The 18,775-nt window shown below is 36.1% G+C and overlaps 9 protein-coding genes across 9 annotated transcripts; 1 reads left to right on the forward strand and 8 right to left on the reverse strand.

The window, feature by feature from the left end:
• The first annotated feature begins 218 nt into the window (after positions 1-218).
• Gasu_34430 (archaeal ATPase) lies at positions 219-2,849 on the forward strand. Its single transcript, XM_005705510.1, has one exon. It carries the CDS (start codon positions 251-253, stop codon positions 2,780-2,782), a length of 2,532 nt encoding a protein of 843 aa, XP_005705567.1. The 5' UTR covers positions 219-250; the 3' UTR covers positions 2,783-2,849.
• A 1,184-nt stretch (positions 2,850-4,033) lies between these two features.
• Positions 4,034-5,178, reverse strand: Gasu_34440 (uncharacterized protein). The gene is made up of 2 exons (XM_005705511.1): positions 4,895-5,178; positions 4,034-4,850 (listed from the first exon to the last, which is right to left on the reverse strand). Exons 1-2 carry the CDS (start codon positions 5,159-5,161, stop codon positions 4,707-4,709), a joined length of 411 nt encoding a protein of 136 aa, XP_005705568.1. The 5' UTR covers positions 5,162-5,178; the 3' UTR covers positions 4,034-4,706.
• Positions 5,179-6,292: 1,114 nt separating this feature from the next.
• On the reverse strand, positions 6,293-8,138 carry Gasu_34450 (amino acid permease, APC family). Its single transcript, XM_005705512.1, has one exon. It carries the CDS (start codon positions 8,129-8,131, stop codon positions 6,404-6,406), a length of 1,728 nt encoding a protein of 575 aa, XP_005705569.1. The 5' UTR covers positions 8,132-8,138; the 3' UTR covers positions 6,293-6,403.
• A 166-nt stretch (positions 8,139-8,304) lies between these two features.
• Gasu_34460 (cytochrome b6-f complex iron-sulfur subunit) lies at positions 8,305-9,198 on the reverse strand. Its single transcript, XM_005705513.1, has one exon. The coding sequence runs from the start codon at positions 9,145-9,147 to the stop codon at positions 8,455-8,457; it is 693 nt and encodes a 230-aa protein (XP_005705570.1). The 5' UTR covers positions 9,148-9,198; the 3' UTR covers positions 8,305-8,454.
• Positions 9,199-9,219: 21 nt separating this feature from the next.
• Positions 9,220-11,778, reverse strand: Gasu_34470 (uncharacterized protein). The gene is made up of 3 exons (XM_005705514.1): positions 11,550-11,778; positions 11,431-11,477; positions 9,220-11,380 (listed from the first exon to the last, which is right to left on the reverse strand). Exons 2-3 carry the CDS (start codon positions 11,465-11,467, stop codon positions 9,276-9,278), a joined length of 2,142 nt encoding a protein of 713 aa, XP_005705571.1. The 5' UTR covers positions 11,468-11,477; positions 11,550-11,778; the 3' UTR covers positions 9,220-9,275.
• A 184-nt stretch (positions 11,779-11,962) lies between these two features.
• Positions 11,963-13,488, reverse strand: Gasu_34480 (uncharacterized protein). The gene is made up of 3 exons (XM_005705515.1): positions 13,211-13,488; positions 13,086-13,158; positions 11,963-13,040 (listed from the first exon to the last, which is right to left on the reverse strand). Exons 1-3 carry the CDS (start codon positions 13,393-13,395, stop codon positions 12,624-12,626), a joined length of 675 nt encoding a protein of 224 aa, XP_005705572.1. The 5' UTR covers positions 13,396-13,488; the 3' UTR covers positions 11,963-12,623.
• A 26-nt stretch (positions 13,489-13,514) lies between these two features.
• On the reverse strand, positions 13,515-15,208 carry Gasu_34490 (60S ribosomal protein L8e). Its single transcript, XM_005705516.1, has 3 exons — positions 14,980-15,208; positions 14,670-14,930; positions 13,515-14,610 (listed from the first exon to the last, which is right to left on the reverse strand). Exons 1-3 carry the CDS (start codon positions 14,996-14,998, stop codon positions 14,099-14,101), a joined length of 792 nt encoding a protein of 263 aa, XP_005705573.1. The 5' UTR covers positions 14,999-15,208; the 3' UTR covers positions 13,515-14,098.
• Positions 15,209-15,223: 15 nt separating this feature from the next.
• Positions 15,224-18,118, reverse strand: Gasu_34500 (stress-induced-phosphoprotein 1). The gene is made up of 9 exons (XM_005705517.1): positions 18,059-18,118; positions 17,935-18,009; positions 17,734-17,868; positions 17,395-17,674; positions 16,986-17,340; positions 16,789-16,919; positions 16,129-16,736; positions 16,020-16,076; positions 15,224-15,951 (listed from the first exon to the last, which is right to left on the reverse strand). Exons 1-9 carry the CDS (start codon positions 18,074-18,076, stop codon positions 15,895-15,897), a joined length of 1,716 nt encoding a protein of 571 aa, XP_005705574.1. The 5' UTR covers positions 18,077-18,118; the 3' UTR covers positions 15,224-15,894.
• A 7-nt stretch (positions 18,119-18,125) lies between these two features.
• Gasu_34510 (nitrogen fixation protein NifU) lies at positions 18,126-18,768 on the reverse strand. Its single transcript, XM_005705518.1, has 2 exons — positions 18,607-18,768; positions 18,126-18,549 (listed from the first exon to the last, which is right to left on the reverse strand). Exons 1-2 carry the CDS (start codon positions 18,732-18,734, stop codon positions 18,192-18,194), a joined length of 486 nt encoding a protein of 161 aa, XP_005705575.1. The 5' UTR covers positions 18,735-18,768; the 3' UTR covers positions 18,126-18,191.
• Between the last annotated feature and the right edge of the window lie 7 nt (positions 18,769-18,775).

Here is an 18,775-nt window from a genome sequence, read left to right on the forward strand (position 1 = left end):
ATGACAAGCAAGAAAATATTCCGGCTTTCTCTCTATTGTCATTGTGAGTCTAGAAGTGTCAAAGAGATCAGTTCTACCAATCACCAAATAAACCAATCGCTCGAACAATAAAACATACACTCTCTTCCAACTCCTTTCTCCTCCTCCAAGTGTTTTGTTCTCAGCTCCTTTGAAAGCTTTTAGGTCATCGCTTTCATCAACCTTTTCTCATCATCACTCATTCATTGATTTCGGATTGGCGGCGTGGAAAATGGCTAGTCAAGAGATACGCATAAGTTTGCCTGGAATGACAAAAGTACCGGTAATAGATAGAAAAGAAGATATTTACTCTATTCTTCAAACTTATTACCACCAGTTTCCTCCAGTTGAGAAAAACTTTAACATACGCCCTTCAGCTTCCTTTTCCCCACAGATCTTTGGAGCTGGCAAAAGCTGTGTAGGACAAAATTTTTTACAGTTTCTAAAAAAATTCGCCGAAGAAGAAAAAGAGCAGACGAAGACAGAGGTTTTCAACAAAAGCTCATCGGGAAAAGTTGATTTGAAGATTTTTTCTTGGAAACACTTTGCGGAAAACACTTTGTCAGTTGTCTTAGAACTAGAAGACGGTTTTTCTGATGCTCCTTTTCCAAGGTTTCTACAGGCTTTGTTATATAATATAATTTTGAACGCTTATCGACAAAATGGAAGAAGAAAAGATGCCGCTCACGTTGCTTCAATGATAATCAGAGAACTCAACTTGGACGATGCCATAGATTATCTTCTCGAACAGTTTCAGAAACGATATTTATTTTTGATGATAGACGAACTTAGCCACCTGAGTTACCTCACCAAATACTATAGTGAACTTACCACGAAACAGTTCGTCGAGTCTGACCCAAAATATGTACCTTTCCGGAATTTCTTCCGTATTTTACGTGATTTGTTGATTACAGGGAAGTTAATTGTCTATTTGGCAGGTCGGACTGCTGAAATCTCAGCCCCCCTGTCTGATGCTCGCTCCAGTAGTGTGAGTCTCCATATGTTGCGGTTGAATCCCTTTAACCTCCATGATATTAACGAATATATTGAGCTGGCAACTTATGATGGAAAGTCCTTGAAGGACTGGTTATTGCCCTCCGATGATTTACGACATCGATTCGTAGAATTGTTGAAAAAGAAGACAGGAGGTATTCCGTTGATTGTAAGGAATACTTTATTAGCCCTAGTAGAGAAAGTTGCAAACTTATCGCAACCTGTTATCAACGATGAAAATATGGAAATTTTGTTAGATAGTGTCTTTAGCTCTTTACTACTAGAGTCAGTAACGTTTATTATTCCAGAGATACTAGATTCCGCAACCCTTCTTCGATATCAATTTGTCCTTTTGAATTATCAGCTTGGAACAGTTTTTCCAATTGACTTTGTAATTACTCTATGTGGAACGAGAAGTTATTTGATGGACTTGGTTGCAACTTTTGGGTTTTACTTTGAAATTTGTGAAACTGACGGGATTGATTTGGGCACCGAATTCAAGATTGGTTGTTGTGAATTTATATTGAGAGCTCATAGCAAAGATAACTTTTTCCTTGAGGCTACTGAACTCTTGCCTTTATCTCCGTTTAGTTATATTCCCGACACTTCAACAGCAAAAAGAGTCTTCTTTGAATTTATATTTATGAAGATCTTTCGTTTTCGCTTATTAACTTTTCTTCATTCTAATTCCTCGCAGATTGTACATTCTGCTATTCCAGGAATTTTCCAGGGTTCTGTTATTGAACAGGACAATGTTTCTTTTTCTATGGAATCAACAAAATCTAATGATATACCCATCTTGAGAAATGTCTCTGATTCATTTTCTGACCATTATAGAAAATATTTACAACGTTGTGGTATTTTTGTTCCAAAAGATGGCAATTCGAGTGGCGCTGATGCATATGTTGTATTCCATAATGGAGAAACACGTTATGTTGTTGGATTTTCATTCAAATTTTATCACAAAAGTGAATTTTCGAAAACAAATATTGAGAAAGAAGCAAAAAAATTTTTTAAGGGAGTTGTTTCCGTTTTGAATGACGAATCTTTTTCATCTGTTCAACTTCGTTTTCAGTTTGTGGTAGTATGTACTAGATATGATCAATCTGTAGGTTTCTCTACCGAAGAACATAATACTGTTGAAGATGCAAGTTATTTGGTTACTGAACATTCTTCAAGGTCAACTTTAAATGAAAGTAGTCGATCATGTCTACAATTGGTAATTGTTTCCCAAAGGAACCTCGAACGATTTTTTGGAAGAGAAAATTTCGAAATTTTGAGGAAAATTGGCAAGGCAAGCCCAGAAGAATTCAGTAAAGACTTTTCAGTATGGTGTAAAACTGTCTTTGAATCGATGTCCAATGAATATGTTTCATCTTTGGAAGCTGAGCAATCAAATGTTATTTCAAGAGTAGCTCAACATATGGGACGGAGAATAAATGAGGAGAATAGGATGCAAATGGAAGGTTTTCAAAGTGCTATGCAAGTGGAAGAAGAAAAGACACGAGGCAAACAAAAAGCTGCAGCATCCAGTTCTTCATCATTTGATTGGAATACCTTCCTAAGAGAATATTGTGGCTTCACGGAAGCTTCGTTTATTGAGCGCTATGCACGTCAACTGCGTGTGTTTAGTCCAAAAACCTTTCCATATTTGGACGACTCTACTTTATTAACCTTTGGTATAGCTCTACAGGACATTCCATTGATAGTTGACGGAATACATGAGTTTCTTGAGCAACAATCGATGAACGTGGATCTTGTTGAAAGATAAACCTTTTCAAGGCTGGGTTACTGTGTTTCTAAAATTGTATTCAGAATATTCAGTGTTTTATAATTACATAGCACCTAGTGCTACCTCTTGTTTCTGCTATTTACTCTTTGGTCATAGCCAACTTAATACACCACTGTCGATAAGTACTACAATCGTTTTCTTGGAAACAAGTTAGAACTGTTTTGCCTTTTGATGTCGCTATTGTATCCATCACGACTGTAGTACGAGATATGAATTCAAATTGTTAGCTTATCCAACTCTCTTGTTATTCTTCTTAAGACAAACTATGACTTGAGTTTTTACTGAAAACCAAAAAGCTGATTCTGACTAAGGAATTTTAATTCTTAGTAAAGTTGACAAATAAATAAGCAAGTCTGAAAAGTCTAGAAAATTTGGATTTGCAATCTATGCCAGCAAGGTTCTGAGTTCAAAAAGCTACAACAGAATGACGTACATGTTTCAGTGCTACTTGTTCCATTTGAAACAATTCAGGTGCCCTTTCCTAGTTTGTTTACAGATGCTTTGGAAACATCATAATTAAGCAACTTGCAAAAAGATGACTCTGCAATAAAAGGATGACACCCCTATCTAAAGCGTTTTTCAAATCGACATGCAGCTTGATATTTACAAATATTGAAAATTGAGACAACTCATAATCGATCGAAGTTATTGCTTTATGATCAAGATTGGAAAGAAACGGGAAACTAGTAGAATTGGTCTGCTGAACAGAATGTTGAACATCTATTGCACTGTCATCTTATGGGACGTTTTGAGATTGACAATTTAAAACACAGTTGAGGATGGACAACTCAGGCACATATTTCTACTTTCTTAGACTTGGAAATAATTTATTCATTTATTATAAAAGAGAAAAAAGAAACAAAGGATAGAATAAAATTTGTTGTTCTGGAGAAAATGGTTGATTCTTTCTCGATACAATACAAGACTTGAGTTGGACCATGCAAGATAAACACATGCTGTCACTCGAAGAGAACGAATAAGACAACCGTGATTTGAGAAACTGGTTTCTGAATCCAACATGACGATTGATTTTGGCGAGACATTGGAATAGAGTTGCATCGTAGAAAGAAAAGCAATATGCGGGAACGAGAAAATCTGATCGAGAGCAAGGAACCGAATAATCGGGCAAAGTCAGCGATCTTTAAAAATTTCAATATAGAACATTACAAAAGCGACTCTTATACTAAAAAGGCAACAGAAGCAGTGCAAACAAACGAAAAGATAAGAAAAAAATTGAAAAAAGGTAAGCTCGCACTCATTCAGAGCAATCGCCTAGAGCCCTATCGATAATAAATATTTCAAATCAATAGAGAATTGATTAAAGGCTATCACAATACAAACATCCATCAAAAAATGAGCAATGAAGGATACACAAGACTTTACTACGCTATCCTGGGAAATGAATCGGTTTTACAAACAGTGCGAATAGTGCTTACACTCCAAAAACTGTTGCGGAGCTACAGACTGACTTCTCCGTCTTGAAAATAGCCACAAAGGACAAAAATCTAACATACAGAAAGTTACTCTGTGAACTGACCAATACACTCAACTGTGAGTCTGACTGGTTTCTTGTTCTCGCAGAATATCTTGGAAATATTAACCCAAAGACTGATTCCCAACAACCGACTATAAGAGAAGAATTTCAACTCCTAATAAATATGCAAATTGCTCTGAAACAATTATCTGTAAAACTAAATGGACTTGCGAGACAACTAGTGGAGTAATTTGCTTCAACTCAACAACAGCATAAACTCCTTTGTCTTTGCTCTCTTCTCGAAAATTCAAATCTCAAATTTCCCTTTAATACTACAAGTTCAAACAACAACAAGTGTTGCATAAAGTGTGTAGACGTCAAAAAGATAGAAAAAGTGATACACAAAAAAACACCAAGTCTACCAGGAACTCAGTGCTCAGGAGAACTCGATGGACGGTTATGAAAGAATGAATTCCAGGACTTAGCAAAGAAACGTAGATAATAGAAATCCACTTGTCCAACTAAAACGACGAAAGAGTTAGAAATTAAAGTCGGAAAAGTTTCAGAAGTAAACTTGAACCAAGTTCAAAGCGTTGACAACACTGGCCTTTCTAAACTATTCTATATTTTCCAACTGGACTATGTATTGTCTCCTTTCCATTGGAGATATAGTATCTTGCATGGCTAGTGAGTTTTATGAAAGAAAATATTCTAATTGGAGATATGAAAAAAGCTACTGGAACAATAAATAATTTGCTATGTATAACCAATCTCAAACCATAGTATTGTTGTGAAAGGAGAAAAATAGGTTGTAACAAAGTTACTGTCAACTCCCCAGCGACACTGTAGCTTTTAACAGAGTTGAGTTTGACCAAAGTTATCATAAGGTCAATTTCAAACTTCCTGTGACCCTATTTCGATAATACATAAAAAAAGGCTTGCTATTATTAGTTTTTGACTTGTTCTCAATCTCAGAATCTTTCTTTGCAAAATGATCATTTTCCAGTTTCAATGGAAATAACTCTGCTTAGTTTCGGTATGAGAATTACAACCTTTCCTTTTATACAAACTACGCTCAAGGAGCAGTCTTTGTGCCAGTATAAACTGCAAGTGACAATCCTATGTACAAGTTTTCTTTAGTGCTGCGACTAGTTCACTCAGACCTCACTAGTTTTCAGTAAAGTCAACTTGACTTGGCTGTTTAATATTAGACAAAACCTCTAATAGAAAAATAGTGGAAAAGAGAGAGAGTGTGTGTGTGTCATAGAGTGCTGGAAACCTGACACAAGAAGTGTATTCCCTTGTGAAATACAATCTTATGAGCAAGTAACATACAGACGTTGTGCTGTTATTCAATTTTTATATTTTGTAAAGTCGTTGTGCTTTATTTAGGTTGTGAAACGAGTGGCTATGTAAGGACTCGTTTCTTTTATAACATTTTTTTGGGCAGCCTTTATTTACTTACTATACTTACTTTAGCTCCCTAACTTTCATTTCTGAAAATAATATTCAAGTTCCGTGAAAATCTTCATTCTGAAAAGTCGAATAACTCTTCCGTTCACTAGAAACAATAAGAATTTCATGATTACTAAAACAGTCCAATGTTTTCAACTAGGATATCCATCATGGTCGTTGCACAACTTACCCAAACAGCATTTCCCTTTTGTAATGTTATTGAAAGAGTACGATGGTTTTGTCTTCCATTTTTACAAAGATATTAGATTCCTAGTAAAAATGGTCAACAGAGAGAAAATTCAAAACATTTAACCATTTATAGAAGAAAGATAGAACAATCAGATAGTGATTCTTCTCATTTTAAAAAACAGCAAGTTTCTGCTAACACTTTCGAGATATCAAAATGCTGGATATCATTTTTCAAAGCAACTATCAAGGAATGGTGAAATTTCAAAGTCTTTATGAGTGAAAAAGAATGGATGATTCAAATCTTACCAAGAAGAATTGAAATAGTGGTGTTATTTTCTCGATGTTGTTCAAGATATGACTCAGTAGAAAACCAAAGTGGGTTTACTTTTATAAACCTAGGGAAATCTGATTGGTTGTGCACAACTTGACATATTATTACTTTAATGAAGCCATCCACAACATTTGTGCAAAACAACACATAATTATGCGTGACTAGAAGCAATGAGTTCATCATCAACATATTTATCAATACTATGATGATGATTCTGTTGAAATGTATCGGAACTTTGAAAAGTTTCTTCTTCCACAGTCATTTCGGGTCCATTCTTATTCCATGCAGTTGATCCTTGAATTTTCACATAGGTAGCTCCCATAATGTCTTGTACTCTTTCAAATCTATGCTGTGCAGCATCTAAACGATCTCGTGGAGTAAGATAAGCACCTATGATGGATAAAATAAGCCAAGCACCGGTCCATATTGGACACGCCAATGTGACAGGATCATAAGGATACATAGTAAAGAAAATACTAAAGCCAACTAAAATCGAAGCAATAATAGGAACAATGACATGAAAGAACCAGTTGAGTTGTTTTTGACGATAATAAAAGATACCCAAAGTAAGGTTAGCAATGATATGACCCACATAAAGAGAAAGAGATGAAGTTGTCACCAACATCACAAATCCATCATAAGTTCCCATAGCTAAACCTGCAATAAGAGATACGACAGCAGCAAGAAAGGCAACAACAGCAGTAGAAACGATGGGATTCTGTTTCTTGTCTACAGTAGCAAATATCTTTGGAAATATGAGACCTTCTCTTGCAAAAGCAAAAATAAGTCTCGCACAACTATTCAAAGGAGCTAATGAACCTAAAAACATTGCATTTAAAATAAGGATAACCATGAACCAACCAATGACTGGAGTAAGGTAACGTTTGTATACAATGACTCCAGGGTCTAATGAAGCTGAAAACTCAGACATGTTCTTATAGCCCCAACCAACTGTAAGACCATAAGACATGAAAAAGAATAACAAAGCCACACTAGAATATGCAAGTATCACGGCAATGGGTATTTGTTTCCGAGGATTCTTTGCTTCTTCTCCTAGAAAAGCTACGGCAGAATAACCAGAAATAGAAAACAAAGATAACAAAGCAGCTATTGCAATATCTGCACGTGTAGGCGCTAATGAAGGATGAAATACTTGTCCGGTATTTTGAGAACCAACCTTGATGACAACTGCCAATGTACAAGCAAACATGAATAGAAGCTCAAAAGTTCCAATCACTAAAGAATAATCAAGAGAAGCACGAATACCAAGAAATGCCAAAATGTATATGAGAATGATAAAAGCAAACATGATTCCTATCCATGCCTTATCTGCATAAGTAGCTCCGGTCATGGTCTGAATAAAACCGGGAAAAAAGACTCCTCCAACGAATAGAATACCATTTGTAACGACATTAAAATAAGATAATATAAACATCATACCACAAATCACTCCCCATCTTGGTCCAACAGCTGCAAAAACATAAGCATAATAACCACCTGAGGATGCAACTTTCATAGAATACCAAACTGTAGTATTCATTAAAAGGGTACCAGCTATTATGGCAAGAATATAAGAAAAAGGTAAAGCACCCCAAGCATAACCAGCAGAACTAGTCATAGTAGCTGCCATAGCACCGGCTGGTGAAATCATAGATACGGATTGAAAGTAAAGATGCCAGAAGCCTAAACGTCCTCTTCTCAAAGTTCGTACTTCAGGTTGAGCACTTGGGTCTATTTTTTCATATTCTATCCATTTTCTCAAAAACTCCATAGCGAAAATAAATGCGATGCGAAGACTGTTCACAGCACAAACGTCGTGTCCACGTAGACAAAAGATCCATATTCCCTTTGACAATAATATTCGTTGAAAAAGTCTCATTCTGTTTTCATATGAAATATTTTGCTAGATACACCATGTTGATTATTTGAGATAACCACTTGCCGATTGTTCATCTCAATAGCATGATTGAAATCTTGGAAAAAAGAAATGTAATAGCTACTTCAAGAGGCACCCATAGAAATATAGAAAAGAATAAAGAGCCTAACTCCAAATAAAGTCTTCTTTTCTTTAATGATGGAAAGATCACAATCTATAATACAAAAAGATAAGAGACTGAATATTTCTAGAAGAAATGTGACACACAATTCAGCAAGGAGAATTTCATACAGCGACGATGAGAATAAAAACCCACTTCATATACTTTATTTCCACCAAGGATCGCTATTGGTTCTAAAGTCAGTTTCTTTCCAATCCTTGAAAACAATATTTCCATCTCCATCTTCATCTACGTGTGCCAAAGCTAATGAAAGTGGAGCAGGTCCACGTACTACTTTTCCACTTCTATCATATTGAGAACCATGACAAGGACAAATAAATTTGCTTTGTCCTGCGTTCCAAGGAACCACACATCCCAAATGAGTACATACGGCGTTCAGTCCATACGAGACCAACTGTCCTTCTTCGTCAACAATCAAATAATGGGGATCTCCTTTAGGTCCCTGTGCTAATTCGTGAGTACCAGGTTTCCTTGTTTCCAGAAACTCCTTTTTCTTTATTTCTCGTCCCAACACGTCTCTAGCTATAGTGCCTGCACCCGAACCACCACGAGAAGGAGGATAGAAAAAGTAAGCATAACTACCTAACATGGTCAAAATGGGAAGAGAAGCTCCACCTAACAAAACATAGTTTAAAAACATTCTTTTGCTCATGTCTGGGACTTGGTCAACTGAAGAGGAGGCGGAACCTGTCATTTCCAAACCAAGGTTACAGGAACGACATTCTCTTTTCAAGCGTCTATTGTTGTGCGAAAATAAAGTACTCTTTCTATTCATCCCAACATAACAATGTTGACTTGAAGTAGTAGCAGCAATGGTTAGTGTTACGAAGGCCAACATAATACAATAACAACGAAAAGAATGAATGGCTCACAACCAATTAATTGTAACAAAAGAGATTGTGCTTGAGCTTACAGACATGACTTGTTTATGGATAGAAAGAGAAAAAGTTATTTACAAACCATCAATTAAGAAAATATATCTTTCGCAAAAAATTTCAGTCCTTCTTCTATGAAACCTGACGAAACAGTCTTCTGATAAAAGAAAGAGGATGTTTTGATATTCAATAAAGAAGAAGAATTGTTTCTATTTACGGAGGGATTGCGCGTGACGACGCTAGTTGCAGGAAAGTAGTCCAATTCCTCTTGTTCAACTTTAGATAAGTTCTCCAATGGCTTCGAAACTGATCTATTGTAAGAGTTCTCCAAGTCTGTTCTAGAGTCCATACTAGAATGGAGTTGCTCTAAAACCTGTAAGATCGATTTGGCTTCATCGTCACATATTACATTTTCAACAACAGCTATCGGTTCAGAAACTTGAGAAGAAGCCAATTGCCAGTTACCACAACAAGTAGAGTCCACTGCGGTTGGCGATAAACGACTCAAACTATTTTGTTGTTCTAATGTGGCCAAAGGAGTTTCTTCCAAAACATTTCTCGAATGCAATAGAGTTGTAACTTGTGGAGCACAAACAGAATTTAACTCTTCATTCTTTGTTATCTCCTCGAAATATAAGGCTGAGTGTTTGTGTTCCGCCCTAGTTTCAGCATCATTCTCTATTTGCTTGTCACAATCAAACAAATATTCGGCTTCTTTCCATTTTTCCTTGTTCATTATTATTGATTCATTATTGGATAATATAGGTGACTCTGTCCATTCTTTAACCTCTTTGGGTCTTCTGTTTCTTGTTCCATGCCTAGATGATTCCTTTTTGACTTGTTTACTTTTAGTAGAATTAGGAACTGAATTAGGAACGGAGGAAGGACTTCTCAAAGTTTCCCATTTCCTTTCACGTCGTCTTTGTCTTCTCTTATGACTATTGGATGATTGATGTCTCTCCTTCTTCGCATTTCCATAAGAATCTCTATTCCTATTCTCCTCAACTGAAGGAATAAATGATGCTGCAACGTGAGCATAAGACTTGTCCAGTTTTTCCATTGACTTGTTTCTATCTCTCTCATTTTCAGAATTGGAAACACACATTTCTCCAAAAGCGAGGACTGCTTCTTCTATATTCTCTTGTTCTTTTATAAGATTGTTACGAGTAGACAATTGTACAACTCTCTTTCCTAGTTTTTCTCCAGGTAAAGGAGGAAAGTCTTCTGCTTGTATTTGAAAGCTTCTTCTTATTCTTTGTTTGCCATTCTGTTGCTGTGAATTCTTTCCTTTCTGTCTTGGTTGCCTTTGTCGAGATTCACGAATATCTTTTGATATCCTCTTTTGCTTCTTATCTCGTTTTTCTTGATTATAATCATTTGGAACATGAATAAGAGAGGATACGGAAACAGTAGAAGATTGTTGTGCATATTTGCTTTTAGAATGGAACTGGTCTCTATTTGCACATGTCGATATGGGCAATGGTGTTTGTTCCCCGCTTTTTGCTTCCTGTAAAGCATTATCATAAGAAGAATAGGAAAACTGGGTTTCCACAGGAACAGGAATATTTCCAACGATAGATGAAGAATACCAAACAGGTAAAATGGGACAAGAATAACCATCTGGGTATCTCAATAAGTAGTCATATTCTTGAAACTGCGCTTTTTCCTTCAACGGCTGCCAACAAAACATTCCATCATGAGTAAACGAGCAAATAGAAATGAGCTGTTTCGTCATGAAAGGAAACATTTGTAAAATGCGATGTTGAGCAGCTTTGGCATGCCATTGACTAGGAAATACCAAATTCCAATTGCCAGCAGCATCAAAACATCCAAATAACAAACAATTCCATAAGCCACAATATATCAAATTGGACTCGATGGACTCCCAAATACGACTCTCCATCATTCGTAACTTTACACACTGATGACTACTAATATAGTTATGGCTATCCACTCTTCTTATCGTCATTTGTTGTTCATTCAGTTGTACTGTGTTTGCATACTCAACGATAGCTTGTTGTATAAGGTCCATATCCTGAGTCAATTGCACCATTTTGGGAAAGAAAGCAATAATAGAAAGTGGAACGGCACCAAAAAGATCCATTTTTTGCAGCAAAAAGTAATCTTTAAACAAATTGGTATCACTGAAATACCATTCTACTTGTTGGACGATGGCTCTTTTGAGATCAATAGAGTCTATTACTGTCAGAACACAACCCCATTCGATTCCATATCGAATAACATACCTTGCGTGGTCACCACCCAATCCAAACCTTGTTTCATACGAAATAGACTGAAAAATTTCCAATATTAACTTATGATTGACTAGAAAGTTTGGTGATTTTGATTTCCGGTCAAAAACTACCCAACTACAAACACTTGCTTCTACTCGCACCACTTGGAAGCTATCTAAAACAAAACACCAATGGATCTCAAGTGTCCACTACACTGTTACAATATTTGAATGCTATTTTATTTCAACAATATTCACTTGTTAGAAAATGTCTTCGTATGTGTTTTGGTTACAAAGCCAAAACATTCTCGACGAAGAAATCCATTTCCAATCGATCATTGGCCGATTGGGATTTCTTCGTTTCTGGAAAAGCCCTAAGTAGAAAATGATAAACACTCTTATTCAAATATCTTATACAAGTAGAAAGTTGTTTTCGAATGTACAAAATTTTAGAGACAGAGCTGAGTAGAGTATTTGATATCGGAAATATTCAAGTAGTATATTTATCATCGGGTGGTCGTCAAACATGGGAGACGAGGTTTCACAACATGCAAATGCTTTTTATTTGGCAAATGGGAAATATTCTGTACAACTTCTTTGAAAGTCAAGAGTGGAACGCATAAAAGTTGTATTGAGAACAAGAGGAAAAGTATAATACACAATATTCAAGTTTCGAGTAAGTAAAGACCATCGTTGGTTCCACCTAACCATGAAAAGTTCCACAGAAGAAAGTGAATCGAGTGCGTTGACTTGTGCTGAATAGTTATTGGTATATACTCACAGTATGAAGACTCCACTTCAGTCCTCCATATTTCTTTTCTGTCAATGATATTCGACTTGAATGTTAACATAAATTATGTGCTACTCAATAACTAATTGTATTCAACTGCTGTTCAAGACTTGACAAGACTAGTATCTTCCCATTGGATGCCAATTCAATATATATATATATAATGGACCACCCATTGGGAGAGCCACAATTGTAAGGATGCTAAAGTAGATATATCATTAACAACTTGGAATAGAAACATAGTTGTATTTGATGAAAAATCATTTAAAATGTAACAGCACAATTAATCTCGTTGAATAGACAACTCTCGAAAAGTCAACACCGCTTTATGAACTCTGAAACAACTTTATCTATATTGTGGATACAAAAGGAAAATAAGAATTTTTCTTGAGCTCCCATCAAGTCAATAATTTCCATTATTCTTTCTTAGGAATCGTTAGCAACAGAACACAAGGAATAGTAATAAAAATATGCCAACTCATTTTCCACCTCAATTCTTTACCTAGTTGATAAGGATGGACTCTTCGAATATGGTCTCCATTAGCCAAATACAAGTTTCCAAAGAAAGCAAGTAATAGAGTAAGTAATCCTATCCAATGAGAAGAACGAACATGAGAAGCTATAAGACTCTTTGAGATATATCTCTTCAAAACGTGTAAATGTAGTAACCAAGTAGTCAAGAGAAACCAAAAGTTGTTCATATGAGGCACAAAGTATATCGATACAGTTGAAAATATTTCAATGCTTCGGATACAAATGGCGCCAAAACCTTTCCCATATGAAAAAGAATCGACACAACAATGCATACCATAAAGAGAAGACACCATCAACAACTAGAATACTATTTAGTTGTCCATAAACTAAAACATCCTTCTTACTGCCAACTGCCATGATAGAGGTCTGAGGTCGTCTAAAAAGGATTGATATAGTATACAAAGATAGATAGGCTCACTTATATACAATAGATAGACTATATAAGGAAAGAGAGGAATGAATGGCTTACAAAGCATTTGGGAAAGTACAATTCATCTCTGAAGATATTCTCTGCAAGTGTTGTATTGAAGAATACTCATGTCGATATCTTTTTCCAATTGCTATTCTATATTTGTGAAGCGAAAGAGTATAAGAAGGAAATGTTGTTGTTCTCCAAAGGGCAAATATTATTGTTGTGGTGGGAAAGACTATCATCAAGCAGATGACTGGGTAACTCGTCTACAATGGAAAGTGGATATGAATAATAAGAATAATCAATTGGAAAGGCTAAGCGAATCAGTTATATCACCACCTAAAATATTGATATTATATGGTTCCTTAAGACAAGGTTCATTATCCAAAGCCCTAGCTTATGAAGCAGCTCGAATACTCAATCAGTTGGGTGCTGATATTCGTATCTATCACCCAGAGTCTTTACCTATACAGGATCCTCAATATGAGACTCATCCAAAAGTACAAGAATTTATTCAACTTTACAATTGGTCACAAGGTCAAATATGGTGTTCACCTGTACATCACGGAAGTATAAGCAGTGTATTGAAGAATCAATTGGATTGGTATACATTTCCTCCAAATGGAAGAACAGTTGCATTTTGTCAAGTACAAGGAGGCCAACTATCTGGTGCAGCAATTCATCATATGTTTACTATTGCACTTTCATTGAACATGATAATTGCCCCTTGTTATTTGATTGTGCCTGAAGCCTTTCGAGAGTTTTCCAATGATGGTAGAATGAAACCCAGTCATTATAGAGAGAAACTAGTTGAAGTAATGGAAGCCTTGTACAAATTGACTTTGATAACTAGCCAACGATCACTTTTGATGGAGTCTCAATTGGAATATTTGACATAAACCAATGGCATTCCGTTGGATATATATATTTTATTGATCAACATGTTTAGGCACCTCCAGAAGCAGCTTTGGCTGCAGCAGCTGCCATTGCCTTTCCTCCTCTCAATCGACCTGTTCTTCTTGCTGCAATTAAACCCACTTTTTGTCCAGGTGGAGCATCTCTTCTTACAGTGGAAGGATGTCCAATATGTTGATGATTACCACCACCGTGAGGATGATCTACTGGATTCATTGCAACTCCCCGTACACGAGGCCAACAATTCTTCTTAGCTTTGTATTTGTGATAAGCTCTTCCAGCTTTCAAGATGGGTTTATCAGTTCGACCACCTCCAGCTATCATTCCTATCATGGCACGACAATTGGAAGGAACAATCTTTCTAGCTCCCGAAGGTAATCGAATGCGAGTTTTATTTCCTTCCAATTGATTGATGACTGTTACATAATCACCCGAACAACGACCCAATTTGCCTCTATCACCAACTTTACCTTCGACATTGCATACTACAGTTCCTTCTGGTAGGGAACCAAGAGGAATAACATTACCTATGGTCAATTGGGCTATAATATTCCATAATACAACATAAGATAAGTTTCTATATTAGTATTCTATTCACTACCTTTTTTTCCACAATAAACAGATTGGCCTGAATATAAACCTTCTGCTGCAATAAAAGTCTCAACTCTTCTTTTATATCTATATGGATCACGAAATTCAACTCGAGCCAAAGGAGCTCCTCTTCCAGGGTCGTGTATGATTTCCCTTACGACGCCTCGAATATATCCGTGTCGTTCGGCATAATCGAGAGCTCTGAATCGAGCTGCACCTTTTCGTTTCGCTACGTGAGCACGAAATACACTACCAGCTCCTTTGCGTTGACCTATTCAATTTAAGTATACCATTTTCAAGTTGTTGATGTCTCTTCTTACCTCGAATCACTCGACCCATCTTTTCAACGACGACGTAACAATTCAATAATACAAATGAAGATGAATAATAATAATCATATTACATCATGTGGAGTGGGATTTGGAAGACTTTGGAGTCGATTCCTCTAGTCAATAATAGTAAAGTAGTTTCAAGTATTCTTACTCCTTGGAAAAGATGGTTTCATTATTCAACTCAGTTGGGTAGAGCAGCAGAACCTTCTTCTACAGAAAATAAACCTCCCAAACCTGACCATTTGGTGTCCGTGTTCATCAACGGAGAAGAACATTGGGTACCTAAAGGTTCCACTATTATTCAAGCTTGTGAGTTTTCAGGAGTAGAGATACCTCGATTCTGTTATCACGAACGTCTTTCTATTGCTGGTAATTGTCGCATGTGTTTGGTGGAGATTGAAAAGTCTCCCAAATTGGCTGCTTCTTGTGCTATGCCCGTAATGGAAGGAATGCGTGTTTTGACCCACTCTCCTCGAGTTCGAAAAGCAAGAGAAGGAGTATTGGAGTTTTTATTACTGAATCACCCTTTGGATTGTCCTATATGTGATCAAGGTGGAGAATGTGACTTGCAAGACCAAGCAATGGTATTTGGTTCGGATAGAGGAAGATTTTTTGAATATAAGAGAGCTGTGGAAGATAAATATTGTGGTCCTTTGATCAAAACTATTATGACCAGATGTATTCATTGTACTCGATGTGTAAGGTTTGCAACTGAAGTGGCTGGAGTACCTGATTTGGGAACGACAGGACGTGGAAGAGATACAGAAATAAATACTTATATTGAAAAAGTATTTCGTTCAGAGTTATCAGGAAATGTGATTGACTTGTGTCCTGTGGGTGCTTTGACTTGTAAAGAATATTCTTTTGGTTCATATAATAAATAATCAAAAAAGAACAAGTTGTTTATCCAACACGTAAAATACCTGCAGCAATGAGTTTCTGAATTTTGGCTGCCATTCCCTTCATATAATAATAATAATAATAATAACAATTCAGTATTCTTCAATGGAAATGAGTCTTCTACTTACGGGACTCGACATGGCTTTCTGTATACAACTCGGGTCTGATTGAGCTTCTTGTAATACCTAAAATAGATATGAGCCATATAATATTCTTTCATTACTTACAAATACTTACATTTTGTAAAACAGGATCCATCAATATCTTTTGAATGTCGGGATCTGCCATAGCATGTTTGATTTGTTCTTCATCAGGTTTCTCTGAACGTTGTTGTTCTGCAATAGCACTTAGCGTTTTCTGTAACCCTTCTTTCAATTCTGTATTATTAGGATCCACTTGTAATCCTTTTTGATAGGCATCCAAACTCTTATGATATTCTTTCATATAGAAATGAATGGCACCCTTCCTAGCATAAGCTCTCACAAACTGGGGATCCAATTGCAAACATTTTTCACAATCTGCTAAAGCACTAGGAAACTGTCCCAATTTGGTATAAGTAGCTGCTCTATTGCTATAAGGAATGGGATCCTTTGGATTACGTTTGATGGCTTCCGTATACTTCTGTAAGGCTTCTGGAAATTGGCCTTGTTTGTACAAACTATTTCCTTCTTCTTTAGCCACTTTGGATAACTCAGGATCCATATAAGCCTCTTCTTCCCATTTCTTCTTTTGTTTCTTCAATTCATTGCATTTGGATTGAATCTTATCGTCGTGATATTCCAAAAGAGACTTTTCATAACACTCTATAGCTTTATCGTAATCTTGTTTCTTTGCATAGGCATTTCCTAAGAAATGGTAATTCTATTATCCTAAACACACAAGTGAAGTATTACTTACCCATTCTAGAATAGGCTCTCGCTATTATCTTATAATCGGTACGTAAATTGTATTCTATATTCCAATCAATTGCTTTTTGACAGTCTTCCATACATCTCTCACATTCACCCATTTCCAAATAAGCAGCAGCCCTAAAACAAAAATAAATAAATTTATATATATATTATTCATAATACATCCAATTCAAGTTACTTTACCTATTAGTAAGGAGAGATATGTTCCAAGGATCCAATTCTATTGCTTTGTTATAATGTTCGATAGCAACTTGGAATTGCTTCTTCTTATAATATTCATTGCCTAATTCCTTTTCTTTCAATGCTTGTTGCTTTTGGAGACTTTCTTCTGATGGATTGTTATACTCTTGTTGAGACATTTCCTTATCGCAACTATTATTTTCATTCATCTTTGCATCTTCATCGTTATTATTATTATTATCATCATTATTTTGGGAAGCACTAGAACTGGATTCTTGTTGGAATGGACTATTATCAAACCTCATTCCAGTTAACACACTCAATACTTCCATGACACGAGGATCTTGTAAATATTTTCCTAAATACAATAATAGGTTTAGAATATCCTTTTCTCTCTCATAATCTTTCTTACCTATAGCTGATGGATTTTGTTGCATTTCTTTTAGGATTTGCATAAAGGAGGGATCCTGTAATAACTTTCTAGTATTGGGATTCATTGCCAATTGAGCCAAAGTCTCAGGTCCAAATAAACCACTCTTAGAGTTTTGGTTGGAAGAACAGTTTATAGTTTGTTGTTTGGCTTCCCTTAGTGCTTCGTTATGGGGTTCTATCTGCAAGCCTTGTTCATAAGCTGCTATGGCTTCTTCATATTGTCCTAAACCATATAAAGCAGCACCTTTACGAGAATATCCCTAAACACTCTCAAGTTAACTATACAAAATAATACTATCTATATACAATTCTTGAGTACCTTTGCCCAATCTGGTTTCCTTTGAATACAACTATTGGCATCTTCTAAAGCTTCACGATATTTCCCAAGACTAGCATAAGCTGCTGACCGATTGGAATAGAGCACATGATTATCTGGATCATATTGAATCGCTTCCTATAATAAAAAAAAGAGACTCGTTGTTTAGTCCATTCTGGAATACTTTCCCTATGGATTCCTTACTGAAAAGGCTTCCACTGCTTTTTCAAATTCTTTTGCAGAAAAAGCTGCATTACCTCTATTTTTAGCTTCAATAGCCTAATTTTCTTTTACAATGGCTTTCCAAGTTCAAAAGGAAACATCATACCTTTGTATCTTGTGCCATATTCTTTACACAATGACCAACAACACCAATCCTCCCCCAGAATCAAGTTGCTACTAGAAACTTCTTTATATATCATAACAACAACATATTTTATTCAACTCTACAACTATTCCAATCAAGCTACTTTCACATTCGAATTATTACGTTTCTTTTCCAAGTCCTTGATAGCTGCTTTAATGGCATCTTCAGCCAACATACTACAGTGCAGTTTCACAGGTGGTAACTTCAACTCTTCTGCAATCTCCCTATTCCTAATTTGACCAGCTTCATCCAACGTCTTTCCTTTTATCAATTCCGTGGCATAAGAAGATGACGCTATGGCAGAACCACAACCGAAAGTTTTGAACCGACTTTCCACAATCTTTCCCGTTTCATCCACTCTTATTTGTAACTTCATAACATCTCCACAAGCTGGTGCACCAACCAACCCTGTTCCAACATATTTATCATTCTTATCTAAGGAACCTACATTTCTATCCAACAACACCCTTTCAACCCTTCCTTCCTTTCTCTCTCTTTCTCTCTCTTACCTTGGGTTTTCATAGTGGTCAACTACCTTTTCATGATATTGTCTCTTTACAATGGACTGAGTTTCTATGGTTTTAGGAATACGACTCAACTGAAAAGCTATTCGAGATAATAAGGAATAAGACGACATTCTTTCACAATTCAACAATTCTCTTTTCATTCGTTGATTTC

The sequence above is a fragment of the Galdieria sulphuraria genome, assembly GCF_000341285.1.
Source record: "Galdieria sulphuraria unplaced genomic scaffold scaf_28, whole genome shotgun sequence".
Classification (NCBI taxonomy): Eukaryota; Rhodophyta; class Bangiophyceae; order Galdieriales; family Galdieriaceae; genus Galdieria; species Galdieria sulphuraria.